Genomic DNA, 22903 nt, shown 5'->3' on the forward strand with positions numbered 1-22903 from the left:
CAGATGTAGTCATTTAGCAACCTGCACAATTAAAATGAGATTTTCTTGAAAATCTCAGACTCTTTATACCAGAGCAAGAAAGGAATGAGTGCTGAAATAAGTTCCTGAATAAAAGAGGGGCTTGTCACCATAGGTAATATTAAGTACTTATCATGTGTCAAGTCGCTGTGCTACATGACTGATAACACGCCATCTGGTGCCATGCACTGCTTACCTCCTCTCACTGCACTCATAATTAAACCCTAAAGCTCTACCGGAGCCTTTTAAGTCCTGAGAATGATCCTGCCTGCCTCCTGCCTGTTTCTCTGATGACTCGGGTTTGTTCAGAAAGTTTCAGCCACATATACCTCCTCAGTCTTTTCAGCCTGCATGTCCCCTCTTCCAAGCTTCCAAAGGACACCAGCGCCCCCCCCCTTAGTCTCCCCCCCACCCCGACCCCGGAGACAGAGCTTTTCTTCTACCATTTGCCACCATATTGTTTTACTTATCGTGCTCTTCTATTGTGTATTGCACGTGTATTATTTAACTTACCATGTTTATTTACTGTGCGCTTATTATTATTACTCCAGGAAACTGTAACCTCCCCTTGGGCTCCGGAAGCATTTGCAGGATTCTCACAGCTCTCTAAGGTTAGTCTACCTTATTTCTGCCTGCTTTTCCAACAGACAGAATGAAGTTTGAAGGGGCCATAGGCACCCCTCCAGGTCACGCAGAGCCAACTAGGGCCTGAGTCTGTGGGTCTCCCGAAGGCGGGGCTGGCCGCCACCCCAGGCGGCCCCATATTCTGTGGGGAAGCTCAGCACAGTTCCCTTCCGCCCTCCAACACCAGAAGCAGCCTTCCCTCCAAGGAAATGGACAGCATCATCATTACCATTACAAAACTGGCGCGCCCTAATTCCCTCCCGCCTGAAGCCAGCCACGTCCCCGCTCAGCCACCGCCCCGCAGCCCGGTCGCGCTCCCCTCTGCGCAGGCGCACGCCGCTCGCTTCCGCTTGGGGCGGGGCTGGCGGGCGGGGGCCGCCCGGCAGCGGCTGCGGGGGTCCGCGCCCCCGACCCGTCCGCATGGATTCGGGGGTGCGCCGCGGCCTGGCCACCGCTGGGGGACTGGCCTCGGCGACCCCGATGCCAAGGCAGGAATTGGGGGCCGGGGCTGAGGCGCGGGCTTGCGGCCCCGGTGCCGTCGGAGCCCGCCGCTTCCTGCTCTGTCTTTACCTGGTGGGCTTCTTGGTGAGTGCCGGGGCTGGGAGCGAAGGGCGACTGCGTCCTGGACCTGGAAACCGATTGGGGGTGGCTTTTTTCTTGAAGCCCGAGTGGTCGTAAGTCTCAGCGAGGGCTGGGAACCTGCGATCTGCCTGGTGGTGCCTTCTTACCTTTCAAGCCTCTTTTTGCCCCCAAACCTCTTTCACTCTGCGCCAGGTCACATTGCTCCCTTGCGGGGCCCAGCCCGCGGCTCCTCTGCCCCACCTGCGGTTTAAGGCGCCCCCAGCACCAGCGTCTAGTGTGATTGAGCCGCGCTCAAGGGTGACCCCAGGTGTTAGGTGCTGTGAAAGGTACAGAGCACGCAGAGTGGATAGCTGGGCTCCTGAGCAAGTTTGAGGACTGTAGGTGTGGTAGGTATACACAGGCCTTTTTGCCAGGCCCGGTCAGCGAAGTCACTGTTGATGATCTCACTTGGGCAAAATTAGGCACATTTTCATTAGGGCTCCTGATAGACTGAAATGCTTAAAAATGCAAACCATAGTGAATTATACCTATGTCTGCCTTTCAACAAACTGTTTATTGGACTAGGCAGATTTGTTTTTTGTTTTTTGTTTTTTTCATGATGTGTGTGTGTGTCCTGGTTTAATAAAGACAATTATGAATTTCCCACTTAGAATGGAAAGCTTAAAAAGATGAGTGTATGATAGGAGAAGTCATCCATACATCCATCCATTTATTATTCACAGAATTTCTGAAAACATTTTATGTGGCCAGGGCTGTAGAGCTCCAGTCCCTGTAATACACAGTCCCTGCCAGGAAGAACTTAAAATCTTACCAGAACGCTGTGTTGGTAGTTCATGGGCCATTATCTGCAGGAACCCTAAATCCAAGTCCTCTTCTCCTTCCAAGTCCAGACCTGGTTCAGTTGCCCTGGTTGTGAGCTGGTCCAGGTTAGGAGAGAACTGGGACGAGGACTCAGTAGGATTTCCTCTTTGCTGAGACTGAGACTATATCTTGAGGACAAAAGGAACTGGTCAGGTTAAGTGTCACTGGACAAAGACTGCCATTGGGGGCCTTGAATAGTCTGCAAAGGCACTAGGTCATGGCAAAGAGAAATTACTATTTTCTGCCCAGACGCAGGTTAAGACCACTACTCTCCAGGATATTAGCCTCACTAGAGTTTGGATACTGAACCATCAGTCTGTAACCATCCTTCTGTAAAGGTTTAATGTTGACTTAATAGTTGTTAAGACAATGATGAAAGCATTTTCCAAATCACTGTGAACACCACACCATGAGGCACTCAGGGGGGCTCCAGTTAACCTTGCCTGGCTTAGCCCCCAGGCTTAATGCTTCAGGTCAGAGCCTGGCATTCCTTAATCATAGTTCAGTCTCAGGGTGCATGCAGATGCCTCTTCCATGTTCTATTCCAGCCATCCACAATTCAAAATTATTGACGGTGAGCGGTCCTTGACATTTCCGAAGGGAGTTGGCTGCCATCCACCCTCTGGTAGAAGCTGGGGACTGTCCATTGGCTACTGCCTCCCTCCCGCAGACAGTGCTACTATCTGGTTCTGCCAGATGAGAAGAATTTGAACCCTCACCTGGAAAGTCCAGATTGGGAGTTCAGAGAAACCAACATGACCTAAAATTCAAAATAGTTTGAATGTTTTAATGAATCCACAGGCCATTCATTATAGTTGGCCTTTCAGTACAGATTAGAATATTCAGAACGTCTCCTGTGTTGTGTATGAGCTGTGCACACAGCAAGTCTAATTTAGCAAGCCTGATGTAAAATTGTAATAATTTGTTCAAGAGAGTTACTAGGTTTCTAATAGGTTCAGGGTAGAATGTAAGATTTCCGAAAAGTTAAAAGAGAATAGGGATTTTTTAAAAATGGAAAATGTAAGCAATTAAAATATGTGCAGCTTTGGATATCCTTGTAGGATCTAATGGCTCTTTGTTAGGTAACATCTAAGGAATATTATATATAACTTAGTTATTACTTTTATTATATATAGAGATGTAAAGAACCCCTAAGACTTTTGGGAAAATGGTTTCAGATTAATAAGAGAGGAAGGGAACAGGATTAAAGAAGTCATTTGCCAAAATGTTGTTTTTAGTTCTCATCTGGGCTTCCAGGTTTTAATTTTGTTTAAGAAGGAAGATGAAGATGGCCCTCTAGGCCCCTTTTGTTTAGCATTGTAAGATGGTGCTAAGACCTAGGACTTCAATCCCTTCTTTCCTCCAGATACAGAGATTCATATTTTATTTCATCAGCTGTAGTGAGGTCTTATTCATTGTTACTGAGGCAATTTGCTGATCAAGAAATATTTAGGTTCCTACCCTGAAAAAGATCCTGAAACTTTTTAGTGTATTCATCAGTTTTTGTTGAGAGATGTAGATGTTCCATGAAAGGTTTAAGTGGTCCCCTCTTGCCTGATTTCCTTATAAACGGTTACAAGCACATGACCAGTTGCCACATTCAAAATACGTTCAAAGCCGGTGGTTTTGAAGAAACTGCAGATTCACAGCAACAGAGGAGTTGCCTTTTTTGGTAAGGGGAAGACGATTTTAGAGCACAACTTCCTGAAAGACAATTCTAGAGCACCAGCATCTGTGGAAATAGCTAATACTTTTCAGGCTCACAAAGCATTAAAATAATACTGATCATCAGTTATTACTTATGAGTCTGTTTTCTTATTACCTGCCGTAAATGGCAGCCTACTTAATTATTTCTTTCCCATCCTTTATTTGAATGTTAAATAACAAGTTGTACTGGGAATTTTTTGGAAAAGAAATCTTTTTGGACAATTGAGTTTCCTTTTCTGAAAGATGCAGAAAATTCAGTAGGTAGCTGATATATTTGGGGTCTTTTAAGTGATATCGTACATCAGTAGGCTGATAAAAGAAGGCTGGGAGCCCAAAAGACATGGGCTTAGACCCAAAAGACTTTTTAAATAATCTTAAAATCAAAATAAGCTGTAGTTCAGGTAGTATAAATTTATGAACTACTTAAGAACACTAGATAGTAAGTATATGGCCATCTAAAGATGTAACCCTGGAAAAGGGCCACTGAAAAGTACATTTAGAGGTTCCTGTTTCTAAAATTAGGTGAATGCGCAGCCACCAGGAGAAGGGACAAGCAAAAGATTAACTATGGGCCCAAAGAAAAAATACTTTTCATGCATTTATTTCTATTTAAACCAGATTATAAGGAAAGGAGTTCCAGTTGAATATAAAGAAAACCATGTGTGTACAATGTGGTTTCCTTCTTCTAAACCAGTTGTTGCAAGTATTCAAGTGAAGTAGGGATGAGAACAAAACTTGAAGGAAAAATTAACAATCGTTCTGTTAACTCAGAATACCTAGCAAAAAGGACTGAAGAAAAGAGAAAATATATTTGAACTGCTGTTGTGTGTTAGACCTGTCTCAATCATTACATCTTTTAATGGACTTCATATTTCTACCAGACAGGTGTTATTATTCCCATTTTTTTGCAGATGACAGCACTGATGCTTGATGACATTAAGTAACTTTCCAAGTACACATGCTTAGTAAGTAATGGAGCCGGAACTTAGAACTGTCTGTGTAACCCCAATGCCATGCACTTTCATTGACTTAGCTACAGAACACTGGCTTTCCCCAGTACCCCATCCTTCTCTCTCCTTCCTGCTTTGCTGAGACCTTCTCTTCAGGTATTATTTTTAAGGCTATAAGCCACAGATTAGTCGCCTTCCCTAATTCCAGGAGGAAATTCATAGTATGAAGCAAGTGCTGCTTTGTCAAGAAATAGGCATTGGGGCTCCTGGGTGGCTCAGTGGGTTAAAGCCTCTGCCTTTGGCTCAGGTCATGATCCTAGGGTCCTGGGATCAAACCCCGCATCGGGCTCCCAGCTTAGCAGGGAGCCTTCTTCCTCCTCTCTCTGCCTGCCTCTCTGCCTGCTTGTGATCTCTGTCTGTTAAATAAATAAAATCTTAAAAAAAAAAAAAATGAAATAGGCATTATCCCTGCTTCCTTTCCCACTTCATTACACACAAACATTTTTGGTTTTTGTTTTTTATTTGAATAACTTCTATAGCACATCCTCCTTGAGTATTAAGGATCAATCACAAGGAAGCTAAGGTCGAAATGATTCTCGGTCATGGTGGTCAGGCATTTATAGGTAGCAACTGTTACAACATTATATTTTGATTCTTCGGTAAGTTTACTCCGATGGGTATAGCATACTGTAGAATTACGATTTCTTGTTCCCTCAAAATTAGATATTGGTTTATGTTTTTAATCAGTTCGTTATTAGGAGTACCACTTTAAGAACACCTAATCATCAGTTTCTAATTTGAGTTAATTGGTGTTTTGTTGTCTAGGATTTGTTCGGTGTCAGCATGGTCGTGCCTTTACTGAGCCTTCATGTCAAGTCTCTTGGAGCAAGTCCAACAGTTGCGGGAATAGTTGGTAAGTAGTTAATATTGTACATTTCAGAGCACTGAATTTTCAATCCTCTGGACTAAGAACCTAAAAACAAATCAGTCTTGATAGCTGAATATCATCCAAAGCTAAATTCAAAGCGGGCTAAAAGGAATTTTTAGAATACATCAGAATGTTACCCTGGAGCAAATGTAGTTCATCTTTTCCTAGACTACCTGTGTTCAGAGAGGTGTTGAGGGTTAGCATCATTCCTTTCCCCTCACCGCCAGTGACGTCGCAGTTCCTCCCTGAGCCTCTCCAAGGAGCTGGCTGCGTGTGTCAGAGGGTAGGTACACACTCCTGCCTGCAGGAACCAGAGAAATGTAATCTACAGAAATCAAGTCACACAGCAAAGGGACTCAGGGTGAGCCTTGACAAATTGGTCACAGGCTTCCTGTACCACCACCAGTGCATCTTAGGGGGTTGTAGAGTTTCTCTACCTGTGCAGCATAGAACCTCCATCTGAAAGTCACTGATTTACCAAAGAGAGAGGACACAGCAGGGCTTAGGACTATGCTAATTAACAAGGAATTGTTAGACTAACAGCCCTTGACTGTTCGCAAGCTGGATAAGCAGATGTTCGGAGACTGTGGTGGACACAGTATTTAGTAAGTCCTCCATGCTATGACTTGTATTTCCCTTGGAAAGTAGAATTATACTGGCCCACACAGTGGCACGAGGGTTTTTGTGAAGAGCAGAAGGGACATGTTATTTGATACAATGGAGGTAAAGGCACTCTGTAAAATTTTGTCAGTTCTTTATAAAACTAAAGCATTTTGTAAAACCGGAATGTTAGAGGCATATGAGAGGATACAGAAACTTTTAGACTTAGTAGAATTTTTGTAGAATTTGGATTTCTATTCCCCGAGTACTCTCTATTCTGTCTTCTCAGTCAGGGTTATGCATGCTTACAGAGCAGGAGAAGCTTCTCTCAGAGACCGTGGGCAGCCCTTGCCATAGTCTCTCTCCTGTTTCCTTCAATTTTTGAGGTTTTTTTTTTGTTTTTTGTTTTTGTTTTTTTTTAAAGATTCATTTATTTGAGAGGAAGGAGAGAAAGAGCACAAGCAGGGGGAGCAGCAGGCAGAGGGAGAAGCAAACTCCCCGCTGAGCAAGGGGTCTGATGCAGGGCTCAATCCCAGGACCCTGAGATCATGACCTGAGCTGAAGGCAGACACTTAACCAACTGACCCATGCAGGCGCCCCTGAAGGTCTTTTAATAAATATTGTATTGCTTTACTCTTCCAACTGTAAAAAGGGGGGGATATCTCCTTTTTAAAAATGGTCTTCTTTTCCCCTAATGTTTTCCTGTTAATTTCTATGTAATTATTACCACATTGATCCATTTTCGTGATGGGTCCAGCTGATTTTCTTGATGTTACTGATGTTTTTTTGTAGGCTCCTCCTATGGCATTCTGCAGCTCTTTTCCAGCACACTGGTGGTAAGTTGTCTCCCATCTGGCATCACATCTCAGTCACATTTGGGGCATCTCCATGGTGGTGGTGGTTAAAGGTGGGGAGTCAGAGGACTTTCTGTGTTCCTTGCTTTCCTCAGGGCTGCTGGAGTGATGTGGTTGGAAGACGGTCTTCCTTGCTGGTGTGCATTCTGTTCAGCGCCCTGGGTTATCTGATTCTTGGAGCATCCACCAATGTGTTCCTGTTTGCCCTGGCTAGAGTCCCTGTGGGTAAGTTCCTGCCCTTGGGTGTGTTTTCATTCAAAATAAACCAATTGTCTATAAATGTATAAAGAGAGACCATCTTACCTGTCAGTGCCTTCTTTTTCTTTCTTTCTTCCTTTTTTTTTTTTTTTTTAGATTTTATTTATTTATTTTAGAGAGAGTGAGTCTGTGCGAGCAGCAGGAGGAGCAGAGGGAGAGGGAGATAATTTCCAGCAGACTCTGCGCTGAGCCACAGAGCCCCATGTGAGCCTGGATTCTAGGATCCTGGGATTGTGACCTGAGCTGAAACCAAGAGTTGGATGCTTAACGACTGAGCCGCCCAGGCTCTCCTGTTGGTCCCTTCTTGGTCACAGCTTATGTCAAGAGAGAATAATGGCAAGAGCGATTATAACTGGAACATCAGACGCTGCTGTTGGTGGAGGACTTGGTATCACTCAGGCTCTGCTCAGATGAGCACAGCCACAGAGCTTGTCCATGATGGGGCCTGGAACCTTCCCTGTCAGTATGAATCATTATACCACCGCACAGACCTGGCTCCTTCCCATCGATCTCTCTACATTCAGTCAGTAAGAATTTGTTAAATGTCTTTGGCCAGCACTGTGGTTATTATTCTTCCCCTTGGCCAACTTCTAGTTTTAAAATTGGACTTCCTGACTTCAGATGGAGATTTCCCACTGTAGCTTTCCTGCAGCCTCCTGTAAATCCGGCTGTTGGTCGGGGGAGATACTAGGATGACGATGGCGTGGCTCATGGGTTAGTTTCTGTTTCCAAACTGATCTTGAATGTTCCTGACATTTTTGAACTGGCTTTTATTTTGTCCATTCTTTGAGCTGCCGCTGTTGACTGCTATCCTAGTGTGGCGGGTAGGCAGGCCCTGTAGAAGCTCTTTGTTCTCTCTTTGCCTTTCTCAGTTGTTAGAACCCTGGAGTTTCAGTGTTTCTTTCTCCCCTGACTCAATAGAGCACTGATAGACTCAGCTGCCCTGGTAGACAAGTTTGCAGCCCTGGACCTCCGCCCATAGTCAGTTAAGCTGCTCCTTTTCACCCAGTGCCCCAAAGGAACAAAGCATAAAATAAGTCCTTTTAACGTATGGTTGATGATCAGCTCATTTGGGATTTTCACACCATTTCTGTGACATACATACTTACTCTCCAAGTCTTTTGAGTTCACCCTCGAAAATTCATGCTTTGCCTTTCTGTTGACTCAAAAACCTGAAAATACTTACAAAGGTCTTCGCTTTAAATATGAGCTGTCATCCTAACTCGCCCCCCCACCACACAAAATCCAACTGATGGCTGCTCTATTTGCATTCAGAGTCAAAGTTATTGTACATGCTTGGTTTGGGTTGCAGTGTGTAAATATAATATACTCCACCATTCAGCAGTAAGGCTGTTTGTAATTCTAAGAAATATAGATTAATCGGTGCTGTATACAATAGGTTGAAATTTATAGAAAAGATTAAAATGTTTTTATTTAATATGAAATGAGCCTGCTTTGAGTAGTGATAGTTACACTAACATATATCTTACTCTTGGCTAACAGGAGAGCTACACATTAAATACTCTTCTGCTATGGGAACTTCTACAGTGTTCGGTTGGCCCAGGAATATGAGGGAGCCCTGGGGAGCCTTGCCAGGGTTATGCTGTACAATGTCATGTAGGTTCAGGTCCTTGGATCTGAAGGTGAGCCTGACAGAGGTTGAAGTACCAGAGGTGGACACACGGTTTTCCCCTCTTCTCTCTATCCCCTAGCCCAGCCTCTAGAAGGTAACAGGAAGCTAGTCTGGGTCACCTTCACCACAGTCCTCCTTCCCCGGGTATATAAGGTGACCTCAACATTGGTATCATTTCAGAAATAATTACAGGATCCCTGCCAGGCCTTTTGGGAATCATCTTCCAGCCTGGTCCTTTCTCACATTTAAGGAAATAGATCTAGAGACAGTCTGTCTACCTAATTCTAAGACAGGTTTGTAAGTTTGTTTCCCATAGAGGCTGGTTATCAGGCAAATATCTGCTCTAATGTTTACACGCAGCTGGATATAGAACCCAGGATCAGGGTGCAAGCCGAGTGATGTACAGAGTGATGCTTCTTTCAAGGAAATCACTGGAAACCATTGTGTTTCATTACAGTTAGGAGCACGGCAGGCCGACCCAGCAGCACCACTGACTGAGCTGCTGCCATGTATTGATCAGCGTGGCGGGCAGCGTACGTTACCAGAACCCCTCAGTCTGTTTATTCAACATACGGGTGTATGGGTGCAGACAAGTCAAATACATCAGCAGAAGTATGAGGAACATAAAGCTGCTATATACACGTTAATCTTTTATTAAGTCGTGTCCCACCTTTCAGTTTGTTTAGTCAACCAATTCATAAACCTCTTGCTAGGAGAAAATCAGTTGGTAGTGTTTAGATGACTACGTTGTCATGTTTTTATATTCTTCCTCACTCCCTATCCTTCTTCCCTGCTCTCTTCCTCTCTAGCAGTTATCACCTGTACCCATGTATACACATACACATGCTCTGTGAAGAGAGGTACATTTGTGGGGTTTTTTGCTCTCTGTTCCTTGCATTATCCTCAGGGTCAGGGTCAGGGTTAATGCTGAATATACAGCATGCATTCATGCTGTATGTATGTGCATTCAGCGTACATACATGCTGAACATACAGCTGAACATTCGCATGCAGCGAATGTTTACTCACTGAGTGAATGAATGAAGAATGATACATCTCTGTAGAGAAGCCCACCACGAATTGCACTTGGCTAACAGAAAACTGGAGATACTGGGATATCAGGGTGGATGGTGGGAAAGCAAGGAATGTAGGGCTTGACTACCAGGAATAAGGTAGCCAACTAGGACTGTGGGGCTAGATCAGGAGTCCAGTCACAGTGGGATGAAAGTACAAACCTTAGAGGTTCAAAGAGAAGGGAGATCAGAACTCTATCTGTGGTAGAGATGAAATGCAAGATCACATCCAAGATTCTTTTGGTCTGAAAAATGTTACAGAGCATGTTTCTTATCCCCTTGCAGGTATTTTTAAACATACCCTCTCCATTTCAAGGGCTCTGCTTTCTGATCTGGTTGCAGAGAAAGAACGGCCACTAGTAATTGGACAATTCAATGCGGCATCTAGTGTGGGCTTCATCTTGGGCCCCATGGTTGGTGGATATCTTACGGAGCTAGAAGGTGGATTTTATCTGACAGCCTTCATCTGTTTTTCTGTCTTCATCCTCAATGCTGGTAAGCTGACGTTTCATCCTAAGAAGGCTGTTTGGTTTATGCATTCTTACTGACCCGTCTACCTGCTTTACTTTTATCTCCTTACACTTTGTTGTTCTTAAAACAGGCAGACTTTTTGTTGTTGTTGTTACACTGCTAAATTAGCTTCAGGTGTGCAAGTCAGTGGGTCAGCGATTCTGTACATCACTCAGGGCTCATCCTGATACGTGTACTCTTAATCCCCTTCACATTAGAATAGGCAGACTTATTTTTCAAAGTTGGACACCTCGTCCCCTGCTGCAGACCACCTGCCCATGTCTTCCCATCATGCTTAAAGCACGTATATGTCTTACATAGCATTTGGGTGGGCAAGCCCTACCCCCGACCCTTCCATGTGCTCCAGCCATACCAGCTTCCTGGTCAGCCTCACACACGCCAGACTCATTCCCACAGGAGGGCACTGCAATTTGCTCTTTCCCCCGCCTACAACATTCTTCCCACATATCTTTACTGGGTCTTTCTTTCTTTCTTTTTTTTTATATATATGTTATTTATTTGACAGAGAGAGATCACAAGTAGGCAGAGAGGCAGGCAGAGAGAGAGGGGGAAGCAGGCTTCCTGCTGAGCAGAGAGCCCGATGTGGGGCTCGATCCCAAGACTCTGAGATCATGACCTGAGCTGAAGGCAGAGGCTTAACCCACTGAGCCACCCTACTGGTCTTTCTTATCATTCGAGTGTCAAATATTTGCTTCCTTGGAAAGGCTTTTCCTGATGATTCTCTTACACATAACTCCGGTTTCTTCACAGCACTTCTGAAATTATATTATCCATTTGTTTTCTTGCTTATTTTCTCTCCTCTCTTCCTCCCCACACATACCATTAGAAACTAAATGCCACAGGGTAGAGATTTTCTCACCGTTGTCACTCCTGCCCAGAACTGGCCAGGCATAAAGCCAATGTTCAATAACATTTGATGAATAAAAGAACACTTACTAGACTATGAACTCCTTGGAAGCAGGGCCAGTCGCCTAAAGCCAAGAGGATAAACCTCTTTGCCTAGAGACTGGTACCTTCCTGAGCCTTAGATAAACAACTTCAGACACAAGAGGATTGGTTCATGTTACTCAGTTTTCCTTAAATTTAATGATAGCCTACTCTACTGCATCTTTTTTAGTCTTTGTATTCAAGGCTCCAGGTTGCATGATGGATTCCATGTTGAGCTAGGATATCACACTCGGGAAACAGAGCTCAGGAGTTCAGTGTCAATTGTCATAGGAATACTTTATGATCTCCTGCCAGAAGTTTAACCTGTAACCTCGGCCAGGAGGTGAGGTCTGACGGATTAGTGCAAATCTAGATAAAATACCTGAAGCCCATGACTGGCTGGTGTGGCCAAGTACCTTCCCATATGAAGGAATGTGATGAATGTGATAGCTCTCGAAGTCAGAAGTCAGTGTATAAACGAAGACCGTGATTATGGGGTTCTGTTTTGGATTCTCCAGCGATGATGCTGTTCAATATCATGCCCTCACCTAAGCCTGTGAATGGATCTGAGTCAGTCAGGGATAGTTCAGCCATAAGTGTTCTCAACTGCAGTGGCTAAAAATAGTAATAGGGATTTCTTGTGCATTCTTAAGAAATTTAGAGGTCAGCAGGCCGAGCTGATGCAGAGAATAGCAGGGGAGAGTGATAGGGGCAGGACAGTGTCTCACACCGGGCTTTGCCTTCCAGCACAGAGAACAGTGTATTGCATTTTTTTTTTCCCCTCAGTGACTTCGGCTCTTTTCCTAAACCTCTTTTACCCCTTCAGCTTCTCATATCCTCATTCTGATAGGCCACTTTGCCTGAGAAGGGCCTCTTTTATGTCTTTTGTGGCATGATTTCTGATTTCATGGTTAAGAACTCAGACTCTGGAGTTTGACAAATTTGGATTCAGATTCCTGCTGTGCCACTTTTTAGTGTGGGCCTTGAGCGAGTTGCCTCAGTTTACTCATCCATAAAATGGGATAACAACACTCCCAGTCTTACTAGGGCGAGCCCTGGAGGTCTTGCACGCGAGCAGTTCACCCCACTGCGTCAAGAATGCTGCATGCTCAGTAAACATCAGTTGCTGTCATCATTATCATTTTTATTATTTTAATTACACTCTTTGTCTCAGTCCACCGGAGATAGCCCTTTCATATTTTTATCAAGATTGTGTAAAACATCTAAGGGCCCTTTTAAAGATAAGAAGTGGTAGAAAGGCCAGGCCTGCATTCTCATGTGGTTAATTTCTGTCATAAATGAGTCCCTGGCGAGTAGTCCCCCTAGACTGTGGAGAAACCACATACACAGATGTGGTTGCTGAAAACAGCATGAAGCGGTCTGAACGGCCACAGTCCAGTTGAATTTAAGTGTGGAAGGACTGAAAACTCCGCAGGAGGAGTTTGGAAAAAATGTCCTAGAATGGCAAGCTGGAATTCAGTTTCAAGAAATTTGGGGGCATGGATTGGCAGTAGGTCCTTCTACTTGGATGGCATGGGATACATAAAGCGACCGAGGTAGGAATGCACCAGTCGTAAGGGTGGAGGTGGGATTATCTGAGTAGGAATTGGGCTGCTCTGTAAGGTCATACATCATGGTCTGTGAGAATGGTACCCCCAAAGATTTTGAGGAGTGACTTGCAAAAGCACATGGTGGGCCCTGACAGGGGACAGAGCCAAGCAGGTGCTTTCCTGACAGGTCACTGGTGTCAAGCTGCCCCTCTTCCCACAAGCCAAGGCTGGCTGCCTCTGCTCACAGCATCCTGGGCTTCCCCCAACACAGTACTCACCCTGTAATCCAGTTGCTCTGTTTTACTTGTCCAAACCCCCTTTTAGATTTAAATTCCTTGAGGACAGGGATGTTATAGGCCTTGTCTTGTTAATATATTCCTACTGTTTAGCACAGGCCTTAGCATTTAGGAAGCATACATATTCAGAATTTGATGAAGTGTGGGTGGGGAATGGATGGGAGGGTGGATGGATGGGTAGGCAAGGTGGTAGACAGGCCCGGAGTTAGAAAGGTAGTGAATTTAAATATACAGCATGAGAATTTCGATACCCCATGATACAGGAAACCATCATGGGCTCTTGAGCCGGGGAAAAATGTGAACATTTTGTAGGTATAGAATTTTTCTAAGGTGAAGAGTGGAATGCTACCATCAAAATGGAGTAGAAGTAGCTGTGGGCATGGTTAAAAACTGGATTCAAAGACAGAGGTTAGTAAATGTACTAATACAAAACTACAGAATAGAAACCTCATGCACATACTAAAGTGCGCCTCCCCCCGGATTGGCGGCAGCCTGCGAGTCCGGGCGTGCAACCGAAAGATCCCATGTCGTCCTACCAGGTCTGGTTTGGCTGTTTCCCTGGTGCGAAGCGAAGCTCTCCAGTGCAGAGAAAGGCCAGCCAGCGAGGAGGAACTCTGCACCATGGGGAAGGAGAGATGGTCACGGGCAGGAAACCGCCACCCCCCGCCGGAGCACAGTCCGCACCAGACCTGCCAGGCCGCCCTGGCTGGAATTCGTTTCCACACTGCGCGACATGAAGAGCCTGATATTTTCCGAGATGTGGGACATCTTCGCCGTACGCTTGCTGATGGCAGTGGCGGTCATGCTCTACTACAGTAACTTTGTGCTGGCGCTGGAGGAGCGCTTCGGGGTGCGGCCGCGGGTGGCCGGCTACCTCATCAGCTATGGCAGCGCGCTGGGCGCCCTGGCCGGCCTGGCGCTGGGGCCCCTGCTGCGGCTGTACCGGCACGACGGCCACGCCCTCCTGCTGCACTCGAGCGCGCTCACCTGCCTGCTGCTGCTGCTGCACGCCTCCGCCCGCTCCGTGCCCGTGGCCGTGCTCTGCTCCTCGCTGCTGGCCGTGTCCACCGCCGTGGGCAGGACCTGTATCACCGACCTGCAGCTGGCTGCGGGCGGGGCGCAGGCCAGCGGCACGGTCATCGGCGTGGGGCAGTCCGTGACGGCCGTGGGTCGGATCATCGCCCCGCTCCTCTCCGGGCTGGCACAGGAGGTGAGCCCGTGCGGGCCCCCCAGCCTGGGGGCTGCCCTGGCCCTCGTGGCGATTTTCCTAATGTCACTCAACAGAGCCCGCTATGGTGGTGCCAGTAGTGGGAGTGATAAATTAAAACGTGAGTAGAGTGGAACTGGATAGAAGAAACCAACTCTGAGGCCATGAGGAAGGGACAGTGGCCAGGAAGGGTGGTTTCCCAGCAGGTGTGCTTTGTTGGGAGACTCCCAGGTCCAGCCTGCGGGGTGATCAGAAGTCAGAGCCTTGTCAAAGGGGAAAGTATTAAACCTTATGTAGAAGTTTCCTCTTCAAACCCTGCCGGTGGGTTCAGATTTTCCAGGGGGAAACGCTACCAGCTTCAGGACGGGAAGGTGGTGGTGAGATAACAGAAGGTGATAGGCCCGCTAAGTAAAAACAGGGTAACCCATTAATAAAGTGATCTGCTGGGACACAGGCTTCGTGTCACACTGCATAAACCAAGGGTTTTTTGTGCTCTCAGAAGCCTAGAGATTGAATAAGCCGCTTTATTGAAATTAGCCTGTACCTTTCTCAGGTCCTAACAAGGTTCTACCTGGGAAGCTGGGGAAAGATCACACTGCTGCCTCAGCCCCCAGACACTGGTTCTGGGGGCCCAGGGGAGGCCCACAAACCTATATTTAATGAGCAACACTTGCACTTCCTCATGGAGGTAGAAAAAGGATCATTCAGAGACATACAGGTTTGGATTCAAGTCAAAGCCAGAGACTTGGTTGTGTGTATTGATAGCTAACTCAGTTTGAAGTATTAAGATTATGTGATCCCAAAACGTTACCTTCTCCCCAGCTCTTGGCAGTCATGCTCCGTAATAGGAGAAGCAGGTTCACGGAGCCTGTCCCCTGTTGTCTATTGCTTCGGAGGCTCTGTGCTCTGCAGAGAGCTGAGGTTGTCAGTGTGGCTAGTTCTCCCGGGATATCAGGCATGAACTGCTGCCAGAAGCCAGGGCTCCATTGGGCTGCATGGGTTGGACGATGGTAGAGCACAGTGGAGAAGACAAAGTACAGGAATGCCTTTAAGAGGAACATCTCGTGCAGGTAAGAGAGTCAGGTGCCATGCCTCATGAGACAGACTTAACTACAGCGTCTTATGTTGAAAGTCATTTCTTTTCTCTCACTTTAATATCATACCTGAGAACAAAAGAGCTGCACACTGATCTACAGGGAAATGCCTTTTCCTAGGCCTAGGCTAAATGGTCATTCCAAAAGTAGTGTGCCAGGGTCCAACTGGGAGGCTCGGAGTGAGGGTTAGCACAAAAACACAGGGAAGCATTTGTGTGATTCTTGCTACTTGGATGATGTCACCTATTAATAATAATTACATTGGAGCCCCCTCTCTTTGCCTCATGCAAACTACCGAAGCTCACATTCCTCTCATTCTTTTTCATCGGTCCACTGGAAATTACTCCTGTTTTCAACCAACACATGTATAATTGTAAATGTATTGTATGTAAAGCAGAAAAAAAAAGTTTCTCTAGTTTTAGAAGTTGTGTATGGGTTAAACCCAAATGTTTAAGATAATTAATTGGATGTTTGAAGATTGTCCTTTCTCCTATCTAGCTACAGGGAAAATACTAACTTTTTATGAAGTGTTGTGATTGTGAAGCGCTAAGTGCTTTTGAGGAAAGCAAAATATAATACAAAATGGTGTGGCCCTTAAGGAGCACACCAAATCAGCATAGAGCTTAGACTCAAAGGACAAGAAGTAATCAAGGGTTTATGCAATGAAGTCAAATTTCTCCGAAGAGTATCTTTTCTGTGCACTCAGAAACAGGCAAGTTTCTTAGACATTCTTTAATGTAGTCATTATTAAATTTTTGAAATCCTAGCACTTTATTTTTGAGGTTAAATAAAGCCTATACATTTATTAAGACTTTACAGTTACCAGATAAATGGGAATACTGAAAACCAGGGTTGATCTTCATATAGAGAGTAGAGAAACATTTTTGCTATTATCCACACTCATGTGGGTTTTTTTTTTAGATAAATATTATGCAGGCATACCTCGTTCCATTGCATTTCATTTTATTGTGCATCGCAGATACTGCATTATTTTTTTTTTTTAACCAGTTGAAGGTTCGTGGCAACCATGTGTTGAGAAGTTTATTGGCACCATTTTTCCACCAGCATTTGCTCACTTTGTGTCTGTGTCACATTTTGGTAATTCTCACAATATTTCAAACTTTTTCATTATATTTGCTGTGGTGATGTGTGGTCAGTGATCTTTGATGTTACTGTTATAATTGTTTTGGGGTGCCATGAACCACACCCTTATAAGGGGGTGATTTTAATCCATAAGTGTATGTGTTCCAAGAGCCCCACCAACTGGCTGGTCACCCATCTCTTGCCCTCTCCTTGGCCCTCTCTCTATTTCTTGAGACGCAAAAGTATTGAAGTCAGGCCAGTTAACAGCCCTTCAGTGGCCTCTTAAGTGTTCAAGTGAAAGGAAATATCAGCCGATGTGGCAAACTTCCTTGTTGTCTTATTTTTAAAAATTGCCACAGCCACCCCAGCCTTCACCAACCACCACCCTGCTCAACCCTGAGAAAAGACCCTCCACCAGCAAAAAGATTGCCAGTTGCTGAAAGCTCAGATGGTGGTTGGCATTTTTTAGCAATAGTCTTTTTAATTAAGGTACGTACATTGTTTTTTAGATGTAATGCTACTGTAAATTTAATAGACTATAGTATAGTATAAACATAATTTTTAATGTACACTAGGAAGCCAGAAAATTCATTTGACTCACTTCATTACAGTATTTAACTTTATCACGGTGGTCGGGAACCAGGCCACAGTATCTCTGATGTATGCCTATACCTCTTCTTAAAATATCTGATGTGTGGATATTCTGAAGTGTGTTCCAGAACCAGCAGCATCCACATTCCCCTGGAGCTTGTTAAACATGCACTCACACCCCAGCACGGACCTGCTGGGAACCATTCTCAACAAAATCCCCAGCTGCTCTGTGTGCACAGTAAACTTTGAAAACCACTGGTCTGTAGACAGTTTTTGTATAATTTATGGACTATGATCTCAGGGAAATTAAATCTGCTCCACTAAAGTTTGTGTTGTTTTGTTTTTGAGTCCCTGAGCAACTTCCATGATAATGTCCAAAGTATTTAGGTTGAGCCACATGAAATTGCTACTTTTCTAGGTCAAAATTACCTGCAGTTTCACATAGTTCAACTTAATAGTATATGGAATCTTATTTTAGGGGCACTGAACTTGCCTCAGAAGTTTATAAAGGATATGGCATCCTTTCAGCATTATACCAGCCCCAACTGCTAAGTTTTGTGAATGAGCCTCAGGGTTTTGGGTTCTAGAAGACTTTGGAGGGATGGTATACCTCTGCTCCATGTCCAGAGAGGTGAGCAGAAATCAGAAGGGGAGTGGGGCATGTTTGGCCAGGGCAGTAACATGGGCAAAGCTCCAAAGCCCAAGTGTGTGGGTCAAAAGTTATGCCTGCAGCAAACAGAAGGGGCAAGACTCAGTGGTTCTGGCTTCATAGTAGAGTCACCTGATGCCCAGAGCCCACTCTAGACCTCTAGAACCAGACTCCAGAGTGCCCCAGAGGTGAGAGTCCCTGAGTTAGATCGTGAAGGAGTTCATGGACCATGCTCAGGAGTGAGCTTTTATTCCCACAGATGAGGGGGAGCCAGTGAAGAATTCATGCTGGTGAATGCTCTGTGGACTTGATGTTAAAGATCCCTCGAGGGTAGTCATCCAAGGGGAATGGGAGGGAGAAGTCACAGGCACTGAGGGAATCAGGTAGGGCACGAAATCTGAAAGGCCTGGGGACCGTCAGCTTGTGACCTCCGGGGAGGCACTGGGTGGCAGACCTTAGACAAGGTTAGCTAGTGATGAGTGCTGAGACATTCTGCCCCATCCTCTGTTAGCTGTAAGAGAACATGTGTGGGCAATTATGAGAGATTGTTCTCTGCATGTCCTGAATATTAGGAGACGTCTTTTCTGTGGGACACTTTTATAAGAAGTTTAGACACCTGTGGGGGAGCCCCGGGGGAGTCAATCCACTTAGGGGAAATTTCCAGCTTTGGGGCACCTGCTAGAAGGGATAGCTTTTTATTTGGAATGTATAGTAAAAGCCAGAATGGTGATTTCCCATGTCCTATTCCCTCTGGAAACCTTAGCCTTCCAGAAGTCTCTGAAATAAGATTCCCACAGATCTAGCCAGGATGATGTATAATGTAGCTCTTCTCAGAACAGGGTGATGGACTGAGAAAAATTGTTTTTCTGTCCTAAAATTGTATTTTTCCAAAGAACTTTGCCAGTTATGTGGTAATAATTTTCTTTAATAATACAATCCCTTTAAAATTATAACAAAGTGTTATCATTTATTCTGAGTGTAATTTTTAGGAGCTGTTGCTCTATCCTGACTGTATATGTAAAGTCAGGGTCCAGAAGCACTGGGAAATGTTAACTTCCAGTTACGCTAAAACGCGTCCTAATAGAACAACAAGCATTTGGCTTTTCAAACCATATGCTAATACCAAATGTATACATAATCTGAAATTTATTGCACATCTTTGGCAAGCAAATTGTTTTAAGATGACATCTCATCAGTAGGATTTATTTTTACTTAATCAGATACACAAATACTAACTTATTTTAACACAATATTTTACGGTAGATTTCTCATTTCTCCCAAACAGATCACCTAAACTCACCACTTCACAGACAGCTGTGTACGAGCACAATATAGACAATTTCTGTTTTCCTGATTCAGTACATTGTAAGAGATAATGCTGATTTTAATTTGGAATTGGATACTCTCAAACAGCTTGCACTGTTCCTCAAGGGGAAAAGATAATTATAAACATTAAGGAAGGAGGTGTTAATTATTACCCATAATTACATAGCATAAACTATAGCATAAAAGTGGACTAAGGACCTTGTTAGAATAAAAAAATTGTATTTTGATCAGACTTGTTGTAAACTATACTACATCCTGATAAATAAAAATCCATTTTTTTTCCAAAGCATACACTGTGGAGGGAAAAATAGTTAAAATACCTATGAATAGTTGCAATTTACAACATTGAATAGGAGATGACCTTTCTTTAGGCTTATCAAAGAATTTCTTCTATTTTGAATCACTGGGACTCAGGTGCTTACCCAGACTGAGAATTTTTTTTTTCGGGGGATAGCTTACCCACCTAAACCTATCCTGAGTTTGCCTAATGAAACTGAAACCACATGAACTCTCCGGAATGAACCTGATGTAATAAACGCGTTTGCTGCTGACTATGGGGCCTGGCCCTCGGATCTGAGTGTGCATGAATGGGTACATGACCCGGGCTTGCCCTGGTCTGTGCTGTGGGCTGGGCTGGAACATAGGCCCTGGCATCATAAGCCAACTTCTGACAGTGCCAGGTGGTCATGACATGGAGAAGAGCGAGCATTTTCTCCTGGTCACCTTCAGAGCACCTTCCCTGTGCCATCTTCTAGGAATGAACAAAACAAGAAAGTATGTCAAGTTGTAACGCTTTCAAACTCATTCTCCAGCTAAAGGTAAGGACTTGAATTGGATGCCCGACAGGGGTACATAATTATGGTATCAAATACAGTAAACGGGGTTGAGTAGGTGCCAAAAACTGTATGTTAGTGAAAACCTAAAAATTTGATGTGTTGGTACAGAACCCTGCATAATCTTGTAAATTTTACCATAAATTTGGTAAGACAGTTGATGGCATCCACCTAATTTGTCTTGCTTGAGTTGGCTTGGGAAGGCAGCATGAATATTCCAAGGCATGCATTATTTTTGAACCCTTTACAAGGGTCTGTTTACATAGAGAAAATTAATCATCATTTGAGTTTCTTTAACACAGTTAACAATGTTATCCCTGTTCTGAGATATGATGTATACTTGAAGCTAAAGCAACTGAAATTTGTAATACTCTTAAATTCTTACCTTTCACAAATTCCAGGTATCATGACCCCATTTTAGCACACATGAAAATGGTTTTGATATATAAATGCAAAAATCGAAATTGGAGTGCTGTCCTGATTTCTTGTGATGCATTATTTTATCCATAGTGATTAAATATCTTTATCTTTATTCCATTAAATGTTTCCACTCCATACTGATTCAACACTTAGATTTTTGTACATTTCACAGAAACCAAGAGAAATTCTTTGTTGGTATACATACATAAAATTTCTGTTTGGCAAGCATAATTACCAAATGCTGGATGCAAAGAGCCCTCATTTAAATTGCGAATTTTTTTTACCACGTGTAGTGATGACACGTGGACCCAGTGAAATTAAAAAGGAGGGAGAAGAAAAACATTTGCATATTTAATTCAGGGTGTTTTGTTGGCATTCTGTCTACTGGACAGGGCATTTCCATACCGCACAACACAAGGATAACAGATCCCCATGAACCACCTGCAACATGAAACCCCTGAAGTCGGTTCTCAGCCATTCAAAATCATCAATATGCTATGCAGATCAAAAATTTGATAATCCATTGACAGCAGATATATTGACTCTAGACAAAGAAACACCTATTTCTCTGACGAGACAGGTAAGAGAACTGACCGGTATTTCTTGACTATTTTTAGAGGTAGTAAAATAGAATTTTCTTTGAAAAAATTGTAGGAAGTTAGAAGACAGAAGGGATCAAAAAAACTATGTACCATTGCAACATTAAAGAAGACGTTCAAAACTAACCATGTCGGTGCTTCGGCCACACATCTGCAGGGGGTGACCACGTTTGAGGGGGTCAGCCACATGTGGAGTGAATGACATTAGAAAAAATCTAAAGGAAGGTGTCCTTTCTCTTGAACAAAGTGCTGTGGTCACAGCCAGGCAGCAGTTACCCCGATGGGGGTTCTCTCTGCCTTACAAGCAGATCCAAGAAAGGGCCTGGTTAAGATGTTGGATATAAAGTACCAGCAAGCTACACATTTTGCTCTGAAAGTTACACACACACACACACACACACACACACTCTCTCTCTCTCTCTCTCAGATCATCCGACAGTTGAGTCCTGAGCGTTCCTCGTTCATCTTAACAAAGGGAATCAACATACAATGTTCAGGCTTGGGCAGATAATGCCAACACCTACTTCAACCAAAGAAATCTCTTTAATCATTCTTTGGAGAGGAAAGTAAGTGTGAACTTCAAACTAACAATATTACAGTTCTTACATTTGTTTATAAAATGCCAGTTTTAACATAAACATGATTTGGGCAGTACGACAAATGGAAAACATACTGAGACATGTAATAAATAACTTCTCTATGCTCTTTATATAAATAAACACTACCCTCCCCCTCTACAAAGCTTAGTAAATGCCAAAGGGAATTTTGTCCCAGATATTCTGGGAGCTTGTACACAAAATGCACATTTTTTTAAACTTTTGAACTTTGGAGCCAATTTCTAGTTGTTTGCTAACTGTCCTGTTCCCAAAAGTCAGCCCGTAGCATTACAGGTAAAGAAATAAGCCTAGACTTTGCATTTATAGGTAGTTCAAGTCAAATTTGTTACAACAAATACCAAAGACCCATTAAAATTCTATAGTCACACTGGAACTTTGGTTGGATCAAGTATTACTTAAATTAGGGGAGTCATTTACAAAGGGTTGGGGATTTTCTGTAGTACAGGAAATTTGGACTTTTGATATTTAAAGGGTTTCATATTTTCTCCTATAATGTCTAGAACTTAATAATTTTATTTGAAAAAAAAGAAAGTATAGAGAAAAAGCAAAATGGAGTCAAATTTATTTTTCATTGCTTTTGTCATCTAACAAATAAGAAAATTAAACTGATAATAAGATGACATAAGTGCTCCTTTTTTTTTTAAATTCATACAGTGTCAACCAAATTCTTTATGACTTTTAATCAGTGCAAGCTGAATTTGGTCTACCTGCTTAACAAGAAGAAATTCAATAAAAACTTTCATGTTTTCTCCTTTGGTTCCAGAAAATTATAATATCTATTATAATATTATAATATTTATTATTCTAGGACACCAGAAAAAATCAGGAAATGTATTTTTAAGGTCAATTTCCACTTTAAACTTTCTTTTCATTAAGTTCTAAAAATTTACTGTTGGCATTTTCAAAAATATATATCCCATCTCTTGATGAATCACATTCCTATAATAAAATTCTAAGTTAAAAGTCAGTTTTAATTTCTTTTCAGGAGGAAATAGATATATATATATATTTATTTATATAAATATTTTCATTTAAAATTAAGATACTTGGCACAGAGTCCTAAGCTTACAGTTTTCAAATGGTGTCTGTCCTG

The 22903-nt window shown here is 43.5% G+C and overlaps 1 protein-coding gene across 2 annotated transcripts; it reads left to right on the plus strand.

Annotated features, from left to right (window-relative positions):
* Window positions 1–993: 993 nt before the first annotated feature.
* MFSD9 (major facilitator superfamily domain containing 9) lies at window positions 994–22339 on the plus strand. 2 transcript variants are annotated; one of them, XM_080814567.1, is made up of 6 exons: window positions 994–1227; window positions 5568–5655; window positions 7063–7106; window positions 7220–7349; window positions 10373–10582; window positions 13883–22339. In XM_080814567.1, exons 1-6 carry the CDS (start codon window positions 1063–1065, stop codon window positions 14725–14727), a joined length of 1482 nt encoding a protein of 493 aa, XP_080670693.1. In that variant the 5' UTR covers window positions 994–1062; the 3' UTR covers window positions 14728–22339. The 2 variants fall into 2 exon arrangements, with proteins under 2 accessions (XP_080670693.1, XP_080670694.1); XM_080814568.1 differs by having other exon boundaries at window positions 13931–22339.
* The last annotated feature ends 564 nt before the right edge of the window (window positions 22340–22903 follow it).

This window comes from Martes martes, assembly GCF_963455335.1.
Source record: "Martes martes genome assembly, chromosome: 9".
NCBI lineage: Eukaryota > Metazoa > Chordata > Mammalia > Carnivora > Mustelidae > Martes > Martes martes.

Bases quoted from the DNA above. Each gene is read 5' to 3' on its own strand.
- MFSD9 (XM_080814567.1), top strand. From the start codon at position 1,063: ATGGATTCGGGGGTGCGCCGCGGCCTGGCCACCGCTGGGGGACTGGCC. The intron at 1,228-5,567 runs GTGAGTGCCGGG...TTTGTTGTCTAG, and splicing joins TTTACCTGGTGGGCTTCTTG to GATTTGTTCGGTGTCAGCAT. The intron at 10,583-13,882 runs GTAAGCTGACGT...GATTGGCGGCAG, and splicing joins TGTCTTCATCCTCAATGCTG to CCTGCGAGTCCGGGCGTGCA.